This window comes from Loxodonta africana, chromosome 6 (genome assembly GCF_030014295.1).
Source record: "Loxodonta africana isolate mLoxAfr1 chromosome 6, mLoxAfr1.hap2, whole genome shotgun sequence".
In the NCBI taxonomy this organism is placed as follows: domain Eukaryota; kingdom Metazoa; phylum Chordata; class Mammalia; order Proboscidea; family Elephantidae; genus Loxodonta; species Loxodonta africana.
This window is the reverse complement of record NC_087347.1, coordinates 88,897,165-88,917,848: the sequence shown is the minus strand read 5'-3', so window position 1 is coordinate 88,917,848 and position 20,684 is coordinate 88,897,165. Positions and strand designations below refer to the sequence as shown.

At 38.0% G+C, this 20,684-nt stretch overlaps 1 protein-coding gene across 7 annotated transcripts in view; it reads left to right on the top strand.

Moving 5' to 3' along the window:
• The window catches only part of PKP4 (plakophilin 4), a 310,497-nt gene that overhangs the window by 213,599 nt on the left and 76,214 nt on the right, over positions 1–20,684 (top strand). For 5 of the 7 annotated variants that reach the window (XM_023542928.2, XM_023542930.2, XM_023542927.2 and 2 more), the window contains exons 5-7: positions 14,807–14,938; positions 15,050–15,240; positions 18,115–18,667. In XM_023542928.2, coding sequence (XP_023398696.1) covers positions 14,807–14,938; positions 15,050–15,240; positions 18,115–18,667 — 876 coding nt within the window. The remainder of the gene's footprint in view (positions 1–14,806; positions 14,939–15,049; positions 15,241–18,114; positions 18,668–20,684) is intronic. The other 2 variants (XM_064287107.1, XM_023542929.2) reach the window with 1 other exon arrangement.

The following is a 20,684-nucleotide window of genomic DNA, read 5'->3' as shown; positions in this document are numbered from 1 at the left end:
GAGGACAGTGGTTTGATCACTGCCTGAGAAAGACCTATGCCTACTTCTGTGTTTTCAGATGTTCCCTTCTGTTGAAATGCAGAAAACTGAGACCAGCTGCTGAAGTTTGTTTTTAAAAAGCTGACTTTCTGCAGCATCATATTCAGGATGCCCTAGGAAAAAAAAAAAGATACCCATTTCTGTGTGATTCATTTCAGGAGACTCTGGTTTGCTTGTTTTTTGTGGTTGGTTGGTTTGTTGTTTTTTAACCTGTAGTAATGACGGTAGAGCGGGAGAAAGATGTGGCAGTCTGCTTTGGTAAAGATTTATAGCCTTGGAAACCCTGTAGGGCAGTTTTACTCTTCCCTATAGTGTCACTATGGGTTGGAATCCACTCAATGGCAGTGAGTTTGGTTTGGCTTTTGGAATGATGGTAGACTCTTTGAAGGTAAAAAACCAAAACTCCTAAACTCGCATTTTTGAAGTTTGCAAGCTGCAAGGTATACTTCACAAAGAGTAGGGAGGAACCGTCTATTTTACAAAACATTTTTATTCTCCCAGGTGAGTTGGGAAACGTCTTAAAGAGAAGGTTCCCCAGAAGTAATAAAGTAGTTTTGAAGCATTCATACTTCATCGTTATCGTGCCTTTTACACTCCCTCCAGACTTTCTAGCTTATTGGAGTTAGGTATTTGCTCTCTAAAAACATTAAAGTACATCTTTTTGTCTTTTATGAGGAGGAGGGTTTATTGTTTTTTGCTTCAGCTTTGTCTTTTCCTTAGCCTTGCATTTCTTAGAAGTCTAAACATTTTTGTTTTGTTTTTATGTGCATTCTGCTAGAAATGAGTTAAGAGGAAATGTTATCCTAGTGTTTCCTTTATTGGTATGAGTCATTTTTCCATTGTTCACTTTATATCTCTTAACATTTTGTTTATTTATACAATCCCTTATGTTCCATCAAAATTTGAGGTTGCTTTCAAGAACACATATAATAAAGAATTAAACATCAGAATCACGGAAAATATAAGTTAAAATAATAGGTAAAGGCCTGAGAAAAGTAAGAATGCAAATATACGCACATAAAATCGTACTTCTTCATGATGGAAAATACTGTTCTGAATATTTCTTAAAGAGAATTCCTTGGACTTACCTCTTATTTAAGAAAAATCGCACCAATTCAGTCATAAAAGTAACCATACACAGAGTATGCTGCCCGCAGGAAAAAAAGAATACTTTGAAGCTGTAGATCGAATCCATTTGTCAGACTGATCATTGGTTGTTATTTATCTCTTCCAGCCACATCCGGTAAAGTGAATTTTGCTGCAAGTCACAATTTCAGTTTTTGTGCTGGGTTGGGAGGGGGGAGGTGGGTAAGAGTATAAGCAGTTGCCAGATTTAGTACTTAATATGTAAAATGCATGAGGGGGAGAGAATCAGCCCCAGAATCTATGGCTTTTGCTGGCCCCGCTCCGCCTCCTCCCCTGCAGATTACAAGGAGCCCAGAGCACGGTTGTATCCCCACCGGCCAGAGAATCAGCCTCATTGTTTTTAAAGCAAACGCAGTTCTTAGAAGAAAGTGTTCAGGCAGTAGTTGTAGGAACAGTATTAATGATTGTTAAGTAAGTAATGGGGAATTAGTGGTCATGTGTAAGAAACTAAAGAAACCAAAAAAGGTCGGTGTCTGTGGTAAACCAAAGGACACAGGAGCATTGGAAAGTGAGGGAAATTTCTGGTTGGCCCCAAAGGATTAAGGGGTTAATAGATGAGTCTTTTGCAGTGAGTAATAAATAGATGAAAAAAGAATACAGTTCCATATCCTAAGGATTTTTGATGTTTGACAGCAAATATGGAAGGAAAAGGAAAAGATTGTAATAAAATGGAAACACTAAGCTAAAGATCATTTAACTTCACAGTGCTGCATTCATTTACTGTATATTACATGTATTGATGCACCATGATTTTCACATTCTGTCCACTTAAATCTATTGCGCTGCCATTAGTAGTTAATATATAAAACTAAATTTAAGGCTTTTTACCAAACCAGAAAACTAAACCCATTGCTGTTGAGTTGATTCCAAGGCATAGCAACCATATAGGACAGAGTAGAACTGCCCTCATAGGGTTTCCAAGGAGCGGCTGGTGGATTCGAAGTGCCTGCCTTTTGGTTGGCAGCCGAGCTGTTAACCACTATGCCAGCAGGGCTCCTAATAGTTTATAGGGACTAGGTTCTGCATTTTGTTTATATATTGAAATTTTGTTTCTAAACAGTATGGACACAAGTTCCCTCGACCCAGGATGAGTTTTATATATATTATAGAAACCCTCGTGGCATAGTGGTTAAGAGCTATGGTTGCTAACCAAAAGGTAGGCAGTTTGAATCCACCAGGCGCTCCTTGGAAACCCTATGGGGCAGTTTTTCTCTGTCGTTTAGGGTCACTATAAGTCAGCATCAACTCGACAGCAGTGGGTTTGGTTTCATATTATATATAACTACTAAAGATAAAAGAAAAATGAGAGGCTAATTCCTAAGTCAATTTATCTTTCTTTTTTTTACATCTGGAGCAAGTAATTTACAGCACAAAAAAGCATCAGGATGTCAAGAGATAAGACACGAACCTAGATGGAAACACTTTATGCCTCAGTAGAAATAAACTGAATTTATAAAGGCGATATAGTAGGGAGTTAAGTTGTATATATTCACAAATGGAATATTAAATCAGCAATCATGTGTAAAGGACTATTATTTAATTGATGACTTTGGATCTTATGATTTATTGTGGCTATTTTTTTTTTATAAGCTGTACAAAGGACATAATTTTATTATGTATTCCTTTATGTTTCTTCTTTGAGTACTGGAAGGAATAAGAATTTTTTTGAAAACCTGCCTTAGAATCAAAGTTTTTCCTTCCTGATTTTTTGCAGGCCTATTTTTATTTTGTCACTTACTCAGGGCAGGCCATCTTCTTCCCACAATAACTGCAGTGCTATAGCTTTCTGACCACCACCACAAAGGTTTTTCTTAGCTTTTTGAATTTTATATTATACAAGTAAGGCAGACTTTATTTTTTTTAATAAAATAAAAGGTGCAGCCCTTAATGAAATAACTGATTCAAGCAAAGACTGTCAATAAAAAAAAAATGACTAAAATATCTAGGTTCTCAACTCTAGCTGCACGTTAGAATCAACTAGGGACTTCTTAAAAATACCAGTGTTGAGGACACAACCCCCAGACTAAATAAATTGAAACCTCTTTGTGGGACTCAGGCTGCAGTAGTTTCTAAACTCTCCTTCCCACCTTCTACCGTACGTGACTGCCATGTGCAACCAAGGTTGAGAACCACTGCATTAAGAGAAAGGTTGATGGTAAACTTGACAGTCAGGCTGCCACCGTCAGAAATGGCTGATGGATCTTAGCAACACTGAAAATTGCGATACGGTGTGAAGAACATAGCATCATCCGTAAAGTAGTCTAACCACGGAGGTTTAACTTGCACACTTTTAGCTCTTTCTGCTTGTAAGAAAGTATTGGGAGTAGAGAATTATGTAAATAACACCATGAGAAAATCATTAGGCAAATCCAGAATGTGGTGCATCCTACAAGTTTGTTGCTATGGTTTCCTGTGATTTAGTGAAAATAAGTAGGTGGGAGCTCCTTTTTAGATTAAGGGACTGAAATAACAATAGCAGTCAAATGCAGTCAGTGAGACTTATTTGAATCTGTCTAGTGCTAACCAAGGGGTCGGCAGTTCATATCCGCCAGGCGCTCCTTGGAAACTCTATGGGGCAGTTCTGCTCTGTCCTATAGGGTCGCTATAGTCGGAATCGACTCGACGGCACTGGGTTTTTTTTGTTAGTACAAGCCAACTGAAGAAAGCCATTTCCCACCCCCAAGACTGTGGCCCCCAGACATCTGCTAACTCAGAACTGAAGCCACTCCACTATTTAGGCAAAAATTAGACAAGCCTATAAAACAAACACTAACACATGTGAGGAACATGCTTCTTAGTTCAATCAAGAATATGAGACCAAATGGGCAATACCTGCTCAAAAACAAAGATGATAAGGCAGGAAGAGACAGGAAAACTGGACAAATGGACACAGGGAACCCAAAAGGGAAATGGGGAGAGTGCTGACACGTTGCGGGGATTGCCGCAAATGTCACAAAACAATTTGTATATAAAATTTCTGAATGAAAAACTAATCTGCACTGTAAACTTTCACCTAAAACAATAAATTTTTTTTAAAAAAGCCATTTCTCAGGCTATCAGGAAATTTTAACTATAAACTCATTACTAGATAGCATTGTGGAATAATTGGTTTTGTAGAGTCCTTATTTTATAGAGATATATACAAAAGTATGTAGAGGTGAAATGGAAATGACATGATGAGAGGGATTTGTTTTAAAATTCTGTAAGAAAGGAGTAAATGGAGCAAGTGTGGCAAAATGTTGATAATTATTAAATTAAGTAGGGGAAGCCTATGGGGTCTCATCATCATACCTTTATCTCTATGTTTATGTATGTTTGAAATTTTTAAATACAAATTTTTAAGTCAAAGAGTTGAAAATATTGAGGTTAACATAGTCCATCAGAGTGACATGTGTTAGAACCAGCAAAATGTTGACCATACTCTGAAGGTTAACAAAAAAAGACACAAACCCATTGCTGTTGAGTCAGTTCCAACTCATAGCGGCCCCATAGGTTAGCCCGAATACAAATAGTGTAAAGAACCGAACTACCAGATAACGTGAGGTTCCCAGCCAGTGGGTGTTACTTAATTTGTGTTTTTCCATGTTTGGGATTTTGTTAAGTGAATCTCTGTTAAGCAAAATTACCTCTGCTGGGAATCAGCCTTTCCACTAGGTTAGAACTATGAATTTATCGCTACATTACACGCATGGGCCACTGCCAAATAAGAATTACCATTTTGCTTTAGCTCATGTATACCTGAATGTTCCTAAACCACGTGATACATGAATACATAACATCCCCAAAGAGTTTAATCATAAGTTAGTACTTTGTGTGAAAATTAAATATCCAGTTTCAGCCTCTAATATTTTATATATGATACAAACATGCCAGGTGAATATTTACATTTTCTCATGTTTGATGATATGTGAATAAAGGTTCTGTTAACTATCTAAAATAAAAAAAAAGAAATTGGTAAGTCTGAAAGCTTCTCTTTTTCCGTTCTCCCTCCTCACGGAGCCACAGTTTCTCAGTTTACAGTTGCTGCCTTGGGAGACAGCTGGAAAGGCTACCATTTATAATTCCACATTTCATTCTTATACCAGAATTGGTTTGCATTTACCTTTATCTTGATAACCTTCACCAAAAAGACAACCCATTGGGAAAATATAGAAAAACCTCACTTCAGAAGAACGATTCATTTCTTTTTGTGGTAAATATCATCTTTTATAGTTTGTTTTAATTTTAGAAGTTTTTTTGTTTGTTTTTAGCATACATAATCTATCTTGTATCTTCCACTGCCAAATATTCCCATTTCTACATTTGGTAACATTTTTATTTTTCACTAAAAAGAATAAAATGTATTTGAAAAAAAAGTAGAGTTATTTTGAGCACTTAAATATATTTTCCATAGGCTACTGACTTTTTACATCACATTGAATCCCTTATTTATGATTTGTTCAAATATATGGTCCTACAGGAAACGAGAGCCCTACGTTCATTATGAGCACCTACATGTTAAACACAACGTTGGACACTTTATCTGTGTATCCACTTCTTTTCAACTTTATATTTCTTAACTCCCATGTTTTTCTAGTTGTCCTTTAACAGTTATAAAGTATACATTTTTTATGGATGGCTTGACACCTGTATTTTAATTTGCACCCAGAGTAAAAATCCTTAGTAAACACTCATTTTAAAATGATTGTTTATGGAACTTCCTATTTAGTTGATTTTTTTTCCTGAAAATTATTTTTAATAATTTTTGTAGAGGGTCAGCAAAAAAGAGGACCCTCAACAAGCGGGGTCCTCACAGTGGCTGCAACAATAGGTTCAAACATAGCAGTGATTGTGAGGATGGTGCAGGACCAGGAAGTGTTTCGTTCCATTGTACATAGGGTTGCTATGACTCGGAACTGACTTTACACCTAACAATAACAACATTCTTGGACGGAATTCAGGAATTTTAAAATATTTATGAGCAAGGTAGTGCTTGTTTTAGTCATCTAGTGCTGCTGTAACAGAAATATGACAAATGGATGGCTTTAATAAATAGAAATTTATTTTCTCACAGTTTAGGAAGCTAGAAGCCTGGATTCAGGGTGCTAGCTCTAGAGGAGGGCTTTCTCTCTGTGTTTGATCTGGAGGAAGGGCCTTGTGTCTTTTGAGCTTCTGCTCCTGGATGATCTTCATGTGGCTTGTCATCTCTCTTCCCCTGTCTCTTCTTGCTACCTTGTGTTTATTCTTTTTTATATCTCAAAAGAGATCGACTCAACAATCTTGGAGGTAGAACAGAAGCACTAAACACATTATTAGGCTAATAACTGGGATGTTACATGAAATCATGGCCCTAAACCACCAAACTAAAGAAATAAATCCATGAGGTGTTTGGTTGTACATAATCAGCCTCAGTCGCTACTCTTTTTTTTTTTTTTGTCCTCGTTATAAATACATCTGTCACACAACTTTTGCCAGTTCAACTCTTAACAGGTGTACAACTTACAGCAATAACAATAATCAGCTCTGTAACCCTATGCTTAATCGATGAGATTTTTCCATCACCGTTAACTCTCTTTTTCTCCTTCCCTTTTGCCCCTGGCAACCCACTAATAAATTTTGTTTGCTATACGTTTGCCTTTTCTTGTCTTTTTATGTAAGTGAGGTCATATAATATTTGTCCTTATATGATTGGCTTATTTCACTCAGCATGATGTCTTCAAGCTCCATCCATACTGTAGCATGTGTCAAGACTTCATTTCTCCTACTGTCTGAGTAGTATTCTATTGTATGTATGTACCACATTTTGTTTATCCATTCATCTGTTGATCGGCATTTGGGTTGTTTATACCTTTTGGCTATTATGCATACTGTTGTAGTGAACATTGGTGTACATGTGTCCCTTTTTGAGTCTCTGCTTTCAAGTCTTTTGGGTATATACCTAGGAGTGGAATTGCTGGGTCATATGAGAGTTCTATTTTTAGTTTTTTTGAGGAACACTGTTTTCCACAACGGCTATACATTTTGCATTCCTGCCAGCAGTGGATAAGCGTTCCAATTTCCCCACATGCTCGCTGACATTTGTTATTCTCGGTGGTTTTATTTATTTATTTATTTTTTAATCTTAGCTATCCTAAAAAAAAAAAAAAAAACTGTTGCCGTCGAGTCAATTCCAACTCATAGCGACCCTATAGGACATGGTAGAACTGCATCACAGGGTTTCCAAGGAACTGCTGATGAATTCAGATAGCCGACCTTTTGGTTAGCAGCCAAGCTCTGAACCACCAGGGCTCCTTAGCCATCCTATTGTGAGTGAAATGATATCTCCTTGTGGTTTTGAATGAACTACCTCCAAGTTCATTGCGTAGTACCTGGGGTATTTAAAAGCTTGCAAGCAGCCATCCAAGGCATACTAGTTGGTTTCTATTCATCAAAAGTAACAGGAAGAAGGGGAGTCAGGAATAGGAGGAGGATACGGAATGTGTGGCTAATTACCTCTGTGAGCAACTGCCTCCTTTTCTGTGAGACCATCAAGAACTGGATGGTGCCTGGCTACCATTACTGAACATTTTGATCAAAGATTGGATAGAAGAACCCTGACCAAAAGGGGGAAAAGAGAACAGAATTTCAAATTCTCATGGACTCTATACTTTCTGGTACCATGGAGGTTGGGTGAATCCCTGAAACTGTTGCCCTGAGATAAGCTCTAAACCTTAAACCAAAAATGTCCCCCGAAGTCGTCTTAAAAACAACAGTAGTTTAGCTTAACTAGTGAAAAAGGTTTGCTTTGAGCATTATGCTCTTTTAAGAATTATCTATATGGGATCCTCCATCTTGTTTTCGAGTTGACAACAGCACCTTGAAAGATTAGATAGGAACTTTAGGGAGCAGTGAGTTTTTGTGAATGAGAGAGGAACAACTCAGAAAAGGAGGGTAAGAATGGTTGCACAACTTGAAGATTGTAATCAATGTCACTGAATTGTACATGTAGAAACTGTTAAATTGGTTTTTGTTGTTGTTGTGTATATTCTCAACAGCAACAATAAAATAAAATTTAGAAGGAAAAAACAAGTGACCCCCCCCAAAAAAAAAGAGGTCAGCTCAAGATACACTAGTCCTACCTCAGTAACGTAACAAAGACAACCCATTCCCAAATGGGATTATAACCACAGGCATTCATTCCTGTTCCTGTTGACATCTATAGCAACCCTATAGGACAGGGTAGAACTGCCCCATAGGATTTCAAAAAAGCAGCTGGTAGATTTGAACTGCTGACCTTTCGGTTAGCAGCTGAGCTCTTAACCATTGGACCACCAGGGCTCCAACCACAGACATAGAGGTTAGGATTTACAATACGTATTTGGGGGGCACACAGTTCAAGCCATAGCAGCAGTCTAGTGATATTCACGACTAATATACTTTTCAGATTTATCACTGTAGAAATCAAATAAAGTGCTATTATGCCAGTTTATGCCGATACAATGTGTGCTTAAAATAGGAAATTGAATCTAGCCAGACACACTTTTGCAGTGGACCTTAAGGCAGATTAATTGCTGTTTATAGCAAAGTTTAAAAGGAACTAGAAGATACTCATTAATGGTTTCTATTTTCCAAGGCTTTTCACATTTTCTAGATGAGTACAAATGTTTGGTCATTGCTATAATAATATTTAAAAGATTACGTGTAAGGCCCAAGAACCTGGATATTCTCAAGAGAACCAGACTAGAAATAGTTTCAAGAAATACAGTTGTTATTTACCCAAAAGTAAAGATGAGACGGCAAAGAGGAAAAGGGAAGCTAGATCAATGAAAACAGAAAAAAACAATAGAAATAATAGGAACGCTGATATGTTGTGAAAATTGTAACCAATGGCATGGAACAATTTGTATAAAAATTGTTAAATAGAAACCTGATTTGCTGTGTAAACTTTCACCTAAAACAATAAAACACTATTTAAAAAATAAAATACAGGAAAAAAATACAGTTGTTTTTCCCCCTTAAGTCTTTACTTTCACCAAAATCTAACTGTGAAAGGATATCATCTGTGTTTAGTAGTTTACACTTGAGTCAACAAGTATTTGTAATATTCTTAAACTGTCAGACAGCCTTCATCTATAGCTTTCTCCAATGGACCAAAGAATGTTATCATGCTTCATGTTTCCATCTCCCTCTGAAATAGTATTTCCCAGTCATCTCATTCCCTTTGACAATAATGTTACCTGCTGTAGAAATGAGTCTTGTACATCAGATGAGGTACTGAAGAAGAGAAGTCTTGGGGGTGGGGGAATCTCTCGGGTCTTCTTTCAGAATGTGACCTGGAGGTACTAGAATATTTCTGCATTCCTCTAGAAAGTAGGCTTCCTTCTAAGCCTGTGGTCCTACAAGAAGCAAGAGCCCCATAACCAAACAAAAAATCAAGTCACCAGAAGACAAAATTTTCTACTCATAATTTTTCATAAAGTTTTGTGTGTCTGAATATGATGGACCAAACTCAACTCACAGGCCAGAGAGACAGAATTAGTGTGACATACTCAATTCACTTAACTGGCAAAGAGAGTATCATTTGCCTTAACATTGTGTGCTACAACCATTCCAAGAGTCCTGCCAGAATTGACACTATATTGTCTTTTATATAAAGACTAACTCCTAAGCACCCTAGTAACTCGGAGCAACAGGATACAGTTATATAACTGTATCTCAAGGCTCCTGTTTCCATGGTGATTTTACACACAGTACAGACCTTCCTCATTTCATACAGTATAAACAGCAAGACAGAGATTAACAGAGCAGAGGCATTTTAATGATTTCAAGTTCTTTAGGGAGGCCTCAGACTTTTTACTGAGCCTATTTTTATATACACTTTTTTGTATATTTGGGGATGTATATCTCAGACAAGGTAAAATAATTCATTTTGTATTTCATCTTTTACTATGAGCTTAATGAGGTAGATAGTGTACCAGATTCTCACAGCCCTACAGCATTATTGTCCCTTACCCAGTAATTTTTTTTTTTTAGATGTTAACCGTCTACTTTTTCTAATGAACTCCCTTAAGAAAAACAAACAAACAAACACATTGGGGCATTCAGATGAAATATAAGACAAGAAGGACGATGCCTCCAATCATCTCCCAGTCTTAGATGCAGATGGAGATTTATTCTACCTTGAAGCTTGTTCAAGTTCTGTATTTTTAGATGTACATTTTCTTGGTAGATGCTAATTGGATGTTTGAAAATGCCTCCATAGTGTATTTCTGGTGTCCCAGAAAACATATTTGTGATTTTTTTTTTAAAGGAACACATGTTCTTCAGTCCAGAGATTAAAGAGGGAGCATTAACATTCTATTTGTCATGTCTACTTATAAAAATGCCTTTTGATTTCATGTTCTGATTCTGCTAAATCACAACATGCTTGTTAATATGCAACTGTTTAATTATAGTTTACAGCATTGGTCAGGAAACGATTACCCCATTTTATGTGTCTCTACTTTCTCTAGTGAATTTAACTAGCGTCTTCTTCCATTCCCCATAGCAAATATTTTTAAAAGATATTCATAAATAATGTATAGTTAATAAATGTGAACCTTACCACACTACTATAAGTAATACTTTATCCAATAATTAGGAAATGAGATCTTTTTATCTGAACTCTGGTGGCTGTGCATGCATACATTTATACTTGTCTGTATGTAATTTTTAAATTACCAGTCTTCAAAGAAACAGTAAATAATGTAGAACTATTTTGAAAATGATTTTTCCTTCTTTTAATGTTTCAGAAGAGATTTTAGGATGTGGTTGGTTATCTTTGCAGATATCTATATGCCATAATGATTGGGCTCCACTGCGTTGTTGTAGAGTCGTTATGAGTTGGAATCAACTCGACAGCAATGGGTATGTTGTTGTTAGATGCTGTTAAGTCGGCTCTGACTCACAGTGACCATATGTACAACAGAATGAAACACTGCCTGGTCCTGTGCCATCCTCACAATTGTTTTTATACTTGAGTCACTGTGTCAGTCCATCTCATTGAGGCTCTTCCTTTTTTTCACTGACCCTCTACTTTACGTCTACAGTGTCCTTCTCTGGAGATTGATCCCTCCTGACAATATGTCCAAACTACGTCAGACAGAGTCTTGCCATCCTTGCTTCTACGGAGCATTTTGGCTGTACTTCTTTCAGGACAGATTTGTTCATTCTTCTGGCAGTGCATGGTATTCATTGTCCAGCTTTCATATGCACATGAGGCAAATGAAAACACCATGGCTTGGGTCAGGAGCCCCTTAGTCCTTAAAATGACATCTTTGCTTTTTAACACTTTAAAAAGGTCTTTTGCAGCAGATTTGCCCAGTGCAATACGTCATTTGATTTCTTGACTGCTGCTTCCATGGGCGTTGATTGTGAATCCAAATAGAATGAAATCCTTGCCAACATCAGCATTTTCTCCATTTATCATGATGTTGTTAATTGGGCCAGTTGTGAGGATTTTTGTTTTCTTTATGTTGAGGTGTAATTCATGCTGATGGATGTACACTTTCATTTTAATCTGTACGTGTTTGAAGCCCTCTTCACTTTCAGCAAGCAAAGTGCTGTCATCTGCGTATTGCAGGTTGTTAATGAGTCTTCCACGAGTCCTGATACTGTGTTCTTCTTCATATAGTCCAGCTTCTCGGATTATTTGCTCAGAGTATAGATTGAATAAGTATGGTAAAAGGATACAACCCCGATGCACACCTATCCTGACTTTAAATGACGCGGTATCCCCTTGTTTTGTTCAAACACTGCCTCTTAGTCTACGTGCAGGTTCCTCATGAGCACAATTAAGTGTTCTGGAATTCCCATTGTTCCCAATATTATCCATAACTTGTTAGGATCTACAGAGTCAAATGCCTTTGCATAGTCAATAAAAGGCAGGTAAACATCTTTCTGGTATTCTCTGCTTTCGCCAGGACCCATCTGATATCAGCAAAGATATCCCTTGTTGTACGTCCTCATCTGAACCTGGTTTGAGTTTCTGGCAGTGTCCTGTCAATGAACTGCTGCAACTACCCTTGAATGATCTTCAGCAAAATTTTACTTGTGTATGATATTAATGATACTCCACATTCAGTTGGCTCACACTTCTTTGGAATACCCATGAGTCTCTTCCAAATTTCTTGGCATAGACAGGTGAACACTTCAGCATTGTATTGGTTTATTGAAACATCTTGATTGGTATTCCATTAATTTGTATGCCTTATTTTGCGCCAACATCTTCTGTTCAACTTGGACTTCTTCCTTCAGTACTGTTGCTAATCATATACTACCTTCAGAAATGGTTGAATGTCCACCAGTTCTTTTTGGTACAGTGACTCTGTGTATTCCTTCCATCTTCTTTTGATGCTTCCTGCATCGTTCAGTATTTTGCCCTAGAATCCTTCAACATTGCAACTCATAGCTTGAATTTTTTCTTCAGTTCTGTCAGCCTGAGAAATGCCTAGCATATTCTTCCCTTTTGGTTTTCTAAAGTCTGTGCACTGTTCCATAATGAGAAATCTTGAGGTCGTCACAGTGGTACCTCAGGGTCTATAGCTTATTGCTGTTTTACATTTGATTTTCCAGTGTTTCATTCCTGGATGTAACAGAGTGGGCTGTGGCTTTGCTCTGATTTTAGCCACCACCTTTGCAGTTATTCCTGGCCACCCCAATTCCCTGGAAAGCTCTTCTAGCCTAGCACACTAGTATGTATTTTGCTTAGTCTTTAATAAAACTCCTTCAAGAGTTGCTACATAAGCATGGTTGGAACTCTAGAAACTCATAGTAGGGGACTTACAGATGAAGCAGATCACTTTTCAGTAATATCAGCCTGAAGAGACTCATCATTTCAGCTTGTACCGGGGAAACCAAATAGAATCTGTAATCTTTACTGAAATTCCAAACTTAAGAATTCAGAACTGTCACAAGACTCTACTACCTTAAAGTATACTGTCAAATGATATATCGGGAGACAGGCTGTTAAAAATCTGTATTAACAATGTCAGCAAATCTTGCTGGAGGCTAGGAAGCAAAATCTTGGATTGAATTTCACATCAAGTTAAAGGTTTAGAGTGCAGTGGGATTTCCCAGTTCTCCCATAAACCTTGTATTCACCTTCTATGCTAGTTCAATCAGCAATGCCTGAAAGTTTTCCTTGGCTTTAAATAACCAAACTTCTTAAACACAGTAATCTAAAGCCATAGCACAATACTCAGCATAAATCAGCCATGCTCATAAGGAAAGCTGCTGTTGTTACTGGGAATCTGTTTGCTCGGCAAGTATTTCCTGAACACCTAATGTGTGCTGTACGCTATCTGCAGGATACAACAATAAACAAGCCAGACAAAAGCCCCTGCCGTCATTGATCTTATATTGTAGTGGAAGGAAATTGTGATAAGTGCCATAAAAAAAGAAAAAACTGGCATCCTGTGTTAAGTGGGTACTGCTTAGATGTTACTTTCTTTAGGAGATATTTCCTAAACTCCTTTTCAACACACACACTCTCTCTCCCTCTCTCTCCCTCTCTCTCCCTCTCTCTCCCTCTCTCCCTCTCTCCTCGTAGTTGTGTTCTACGGGCCTGGCCCTAACAAATGATTTAAGAAAGAAGGTCAGGAAGAAAAAACTAATGAAGACCTTGAAATTCTTAGGATTGTGTTTTGAACTCAGAATGTAATATGGACTTAATTTAACTCTTTGAAGTGAGAGTGAAGCAGCATTCCTAAAGTTTGTTAGTAACATAAGGGTTAAGTTTGAGGAAAGAAAGACCTTTAATAAAAATAATCAGAACATGGGCAAATGTATTTTGAAGGCAATAGAAGAAAGGGGACATTTGAATGGAATTGGAAAAAGGTAGTATGTTTGACATCACCTAAATTTACAGTATAAAAAATAAGTTGGAATGAGGAAGAAGGAGATAAGTTGGGGTTTTTTTTTTTGTTCAAGTTCAAGATGGCTAAATGGTCCAATTGAAAATAAAACAAAATAATGGGAAAGGTGAGTTTGGCTAGAAGAAAGGATAATCAGGTTAGATTTGTCTTTATTCATTTCAAAAAAGACTAAAAGAATGAAAGAAGCAGATGGGTAAAAAATTGAAGTTTTTCTTGTTTGCACCACTGAATACTCTGTATAGAGTTTCTTTGATTGTAGACAGTGTGAGATATAAAACCCTGACCCTACCTTTGAGATTTCATTACCAATCTCAATAATATGGGCATTATGTAAGTTTTTAGTTTAAAAGTTTGGGATATGGAAGGTCTTTTTAGGTACTTGGCCACCCTTCTCACTCATAGTACGGCAATCCTCGTAAAGGAAGTTGCCGAAGAGGTGAGTTTTCTGAGGGATAACAAGGTCAATTTTCAGATTTCGATTTAATGTGGTGTATAAGTTAATTTAATTTGTGGCTGGTAATGAGTATGAACAACATTCATGAAATTCAGCACAATATACTAGTAAACTGAATGATTTGGATGCATGTTAATATAGATAAGATTCAAAATGATTGTGCAGTTTAAGATGAAAATTCTCTGTGTTATCATGTAGATTATAAGATGTTATTAACAGATGTCCAAATCTTTTTTAGCAAATTTTTATGAAATATTGTCATTAGATTTAACTGATAAAACTCATTTTCTTACAGATGTGCCAAATACCGGTGTAAGCAAACCTAGAGTTTCTGACACTGTCCATCCCAACACGTATCTCATTCGGACAGAGCCAGAACAAGGGACCCTCTACTCACCGGAACAGACATCTCTTCATGAAAGTGAGGGTCTGTTGTATTATCTTTTAAGCATTGGATTTTGCTTTTAATATTTTCTTTTTGAGAATGAGTATTAGAAGTGTTTAATAAAGAAATTTCCTGCTGGTTTCATTCTTGCAGGATCATTGGGTAACTCAAGAAGTTCAACACAAATGAATTCTTATTCCGACAGTGGATACCAGGAAGCAGGGAGTTTCCACAACAGCCAGAATGTGAGCAAGGCAGATAATAGACAACAGCATTCATTCATAGCATCAGCTAATAGCCATTTGGTTAGGAATTCAAGAGCTGAAGGACAAACTCTGGTTCAGGTAAGCCAAACACATCAAGATCCTTTTAAAGAAATACCCTACTAGTTGAATATCTGAATATCTGTTTTTTTTTGTTTTGTTTTTTTTTTTTAAATAGGTATACCTTATTAGAAGTAAAACTAACATGTACAATTTTGAATTTATAGACTGGATAAAGTAGCAAAATCATTTTACATTTTTCAAGTCTATAATGTTAAGGAATTATTAGGCAACCTAAAAATATATTTAAAAAAATATTAGCTTCTATTAATATCGCCTATGAGTAAATTCTGATAAATGCCCAGACACAGGAAAGTAATTCTTCTGGAAACAACAAGTTTGGCATGAGGGGAGAAGTCCGGGGTGGGGAAGGGGGGTAGAATATGATAGAACTGGGTAGAATGTTTTAGTCCCTGCAGAATTCTGAGTTCCTAAAAGTACTGTATCTAAAATATGCCACATGGAGTCCTAGAGAACAGAGCACTCTCCCCATGCATGCATGTAATGGGACTAGCTCATTCTATCCAAAGTCTTTACCTTCATCACTAGAATTATTCCATGAAAGCATATTTCTTACCTTTTGCTAAAATATAGATATTCCTGCTTATAGAAAGTTATTGTATACAAACATATCCATTCTGTTAAGTTAGAGTTCTCTAACTTGATAGCAAAAAAAAACTAATATTACATATGTGCTTACAAAAACTCCTTAGCCCCTCCTTTATTGCCACTTCAGTCACATCTGTCCACCAGCATGCCAGGGTTAAGGGAGTGGTAGGAATCCTAAGCGGCAGTAACCAGTAAAGATAACTACCTGTCTGGGTTCTCCAGTTATTTCTTGGAGCTGAAAATGACAAAAGGATCAAAGAAGTTAGACTAAAGCTATGTTTCTTATAATGCAATATAGGAAGCTCTCCAGGTGCATGGCATAGGATGAACACAGTACCTTTGGCACTTTCACTCAGAGATTTAGGGGAAAAACTTTTAAGTAATTTGAAATATAAAGCAGGAAATTTTGTGTTTGCAACAAGTTACTTCAAGCTGTGCTCCAGTCCTTGGATTATACTTTTCCTCCTCTGCTGTTAAGATGCTTTGATGGAAAAGCTGGAGAAGCTTTGGACTAAATGCCTATAGTAGTTCATCTGCTTATGGAAATTTCTATGTCAGCATGTCAGAAGTCACACTTTTGAACAGTAATTATCTTAACTGTAGAAATTATCTCTTTTTTCCTAAACGCGATCATGTTACCTTTTAAAAAGCAAAAAAAAAAAACTTGTGGCAGATTTATTTTGTTTCTGCAGCGGAAGAAATATGTTGTAAGAGGGTCTTTAAGACTTGATTTGCAAGTAGTCTGGACAACACATTTTCTAGCTCTTTGGGCCAAGTATCATCCCATTTTGGTAGTCTGCAACTCATAGTGGGGTTTTCTTAGTTTTAGCACTATTAGCAAACTCGAAGCACAAATCTTAACTTTCCAAATGTCTACTAATTTTGAACCCCCTGTTTCTTGGTTTGTTGTTTTCCCTAGCCTCCCCAGATCTTCTCCTCTCCATGGCTATTGCTTTCCCAGAGTTGCTGAGCTTGAGCACATACGAGGTCTCAGAGCAGGTGTTTCAGCCAGCCCAGGTGCTCATGCCACCTGCACACAAAGTACCCATCCTCTTGTGACAGCTAAAAAAAAAAAAAAAAACCCGGTGCCCTCGAGTCGATTCCGACTCACTAAGGGTGTCCAAAGTCCTGATCTAGCCCTGCTTCTTCCCTTATCAGCACAACTAAAAGTGGATGGGAACTGATGACTCCTGTTCTCTAGCAGTCACTAAGGAGATATACAGAATAGCCTGTTACTAGGCTCATAGCATAATGCCCTAATGATTATTGTCTTTTCTCAGCCTACTTTTCTTTGTCCTGTGCCTGTTTCTTTCAGGCCAGTTCTGCAGTCCAATCATCATTCTTCTTAACTGCTGTACAGCGTTAAGAAAGAGATCTGAGATCCACTGTTTGCAAGAGTCTACTGACTCACGGTAGGATCAGCCATGGCAGAAATGATCTTCATTTTCCATTTTGGTCTTTCCTAGCTGGCTAGGAAAAGAACCCACCAGACGCCCTGAACATTCTTCCTGATGGAACAGATTTTGGGGTGCCTTTATTTGCATTTCTGTCTACCAGTTAAAGAGCTCATTGATGGAAGGATGTAGGAAAAAATAACTAAAATCACTAGAATCCACACTTGAGGTAGAAGTGCAAACAAATTTGGCTACAGCATTTGTTAGCCATACTGTCCGTTGAAAATACAGAGAAGAGCGTTGGACCCAGACACTATCCAAGCATTCATTTGTTCCACACTGAAAGAACACATTCCTTTTGATAATGGGGCCAACCCATAAAGACTAAACATAGATACTCCTCTAGCTACATTTAGATTGAGGTATTCAAAAAAATTTTTTTTGTTTTACATAAACGCATTATCTTGGGCAAACTGTGAATCACAGGGAACAAAGTAAGTACATTTCTCCAGTGACCCTTCACACCTGTGAGTTGTTTGTAGCACTTGGAATATTTAATATATTATGAAAAAGGCATAGGCCAGAGGATAAAAGTGTAAAGAAAAAGGAATAGTAAATGCCTTCAGATCTCTTTTACACTTTGATTTTAGTTTTCTGAAGTAAGAAAAGTAGAGATTAAACCACACGCGCACACAAAATAGAACAAGAAAAACTCAGTGTGGAAAATTTAAGATCCAACTGTAAAACATGAAAAGGAAAAGAAACAGATGCCTAAAATAAATAAATTCACTTTCTGTAGAGAGCTGTGTGCATTTTGTGTGTGTGTGTGTCTAATGACATTGAACACAAAACCCTGGATAAACCCATTCTCTTTTCTCCCCCCTTTCATCAGCCATCAGTAGCCAATCGGGCCATGAGAAGAGTTAGTTCAGTTCCATCTAGAGCACAGTCTCCTTCTTATGTTATCAGCACAGGCGTGTCTCCTTCAAGGGGGTCACTGAGAACTTCTTTGGGTAGTGGATTTGGCTCTCCATCAGTGACCGACTCCCGACCACTGAACCCGAGTGCATATTCCTCCACCACATTACCCGCTCAGCGGGCACCCTCGTCATTCTCCGCACAGAGACCCGCCTCCCCAACAGCTGTACGACGGATTGGGTCCCTCACCTCTCGGCAGACCTCCAGTCCCAACGGACCAACCCCTCAATACCAAACCACTACCAGAGTGGGGTCCCCACTAACACTGACAGATGCACAGACTCGAGTAGCTTCCCCATCCCAAGGCCAGGTGGGGTCGTCGTCCCCCAAACGCTCAGGGATGACTGCCGTACCACAGCATCTGGGACCTTCACTGCAAAGGACTGTTCACGACATGGAGCAATTCGGACAGCAACAATATGACATTTACGAGAGGATGGTTCCACCTCGGCCAGACAGCCTTACGGGTGAGTACAAGGTGAAAGCACTACATAAAGCAGGGGGTGGGGGGAGTCTTCTGCGCGACCATGGCATAAACAGAATAATAGCAAGGTAAAAGCTTCTGTTTATATCTCAGAATGTACACTGAACTTCAGGAAACTTGTCTTTCAGGATCGTGATTTTTAATGCATAAAACTATATAATAGATTTGTATCAGTGAAGCTCTTTCTTTGCAGTGAATACATTTTTCCCCTCAAAAGATTAGGGTTTAAGATATACTTTTTTTTCCATTTTAGAAGAATTGCCTGGAATTCTAGGCTGTTTGTTGCTGTTGTTTTAATGAAAGATTTTTCTTTTAACAGCCAGGCCTACTCATACCCGTAAGTTATGCTAAAAGATACTATCAGAAGATCTATTTAAATGCTTAAGTATATTGTATCTAGATATGCTTTAATGGAATAGAAAGAATACAGATTCCCCCCATTGCTGCCTTGATTTGGAAAATGGACAAAGCTCTCATGAATTATCTTCAAATGCCACTTGGATTAAATCATGACACCAATCCCTGATGTTATAGCCGTTCCCTTCAGGGTTTTGCATACAATATAAAGACTTTGTTCTTTTTGTTGAAATGAGATTTTTATATCATATTTTAAAAGTAGCATATACACAACGGTAAAAAAAAAAGTTAAAACTATCCGAATATGAGAAGAGAATGTCTCAAGTTCCCCTTTTACCCTCGCCCAATCCACTTAGCGCCTAAGGTATCTTCCCAAATGTTTGTTTACTTATCTAAGCATATACATTACATACAAATGCACAGTGTGTTTTCTTCTGTACTGATGGAATTACACGTTTTTTCTATACCTTGTTTTTTCTACTTCATGTATCTGAGAGCTCCACTTCATTCTTTCTTAGTAGATGCATGGCACCCCGTTTTTATAGATGTTTTATAATTCATTTAAGCACTTCGTGTTAGTGGGCATTTAGTTTGTTTTTTCATTTTTAGCTATCAGAGACAGTGAAGCGGCACCCATGCTTCTTCCTGAATACCAGCACATATGTATTAGGGTAGCTGTGGCAATCATTTCTTCTTTCTTCTTTTTTTAATTTTTATTGTGCTTTAAGTGAAAGTTTACAAATCAAGTCAGTCTCTCATACAAAAATTTATATATACCTTGCTATGTTTTTTTTATGTACTCCCAACTGCTCTCCCCCTAATGAGACAGCCCGCTCCTTTCCTCCACTCTGTTTTCGTGTCCATTCTGCCAGCTCCTGACACCTTCTGCCTTCTTGTCTCCCCTCCAGATAAGAGATGCCAACATAGTCTTAAGTGTCTACTTGATCCAAGAAACTCATTTTTCACCAGCATCTTTTTCTGTCCCATTGTCCAGTCCAGTCCCTGTCTGAAGAGTTGGCTTTGGGAATGGTTTCTGTCTTGGGCTAACAAAAGGTCTGGGGACTGTGACCACCGGGGTCCTTCTAGTCTCAGTCAGACCATTAAGTCTGGTATTTTTACAAGAATTTGGGGTCTGCATCCCACTGCCCTCTTGCTCCCTCAGGGTTTCTCTGTTGTGTTCCCTGTCAGGGCAGTGATTGGTTGTAGCCAGGCACCATCTAGTTCTTCTACTCTCAGGCTGATGTGGTTTCTGGTTTATGTGTCCCTTTCTGTCTCTTGGGCTCGTAATTACCTTATGTCCTTGATGTTCTTCATTCTCCATTGCTCCATGTGGGTTGAGACCAATTGATGCATCTTAGATGGACTCTTGCTAGCATTTAAGACCCCAGGCGCCACTCTCCAAAGTGGGATGCAGAATGTTTTCTTAATAGATTTTTTTATGCCAGTTGAATTAGATGTCCCCTGAAAACTTGGTCCCCAAGCCCCCATTCCTGCTACGCTGGCCTTCAAAGCACTCAGTGTATTCAGGAAACTTCCTTGCTTTTGGCTTAGTCCTGTATTGTGTGTTGTCTTTCCCTTCACCTAAAGTAGTTCTTATCTACTGTGCCTCTCCCTCCCTCCTCCCTCCAGCCTTTCGTAACCAT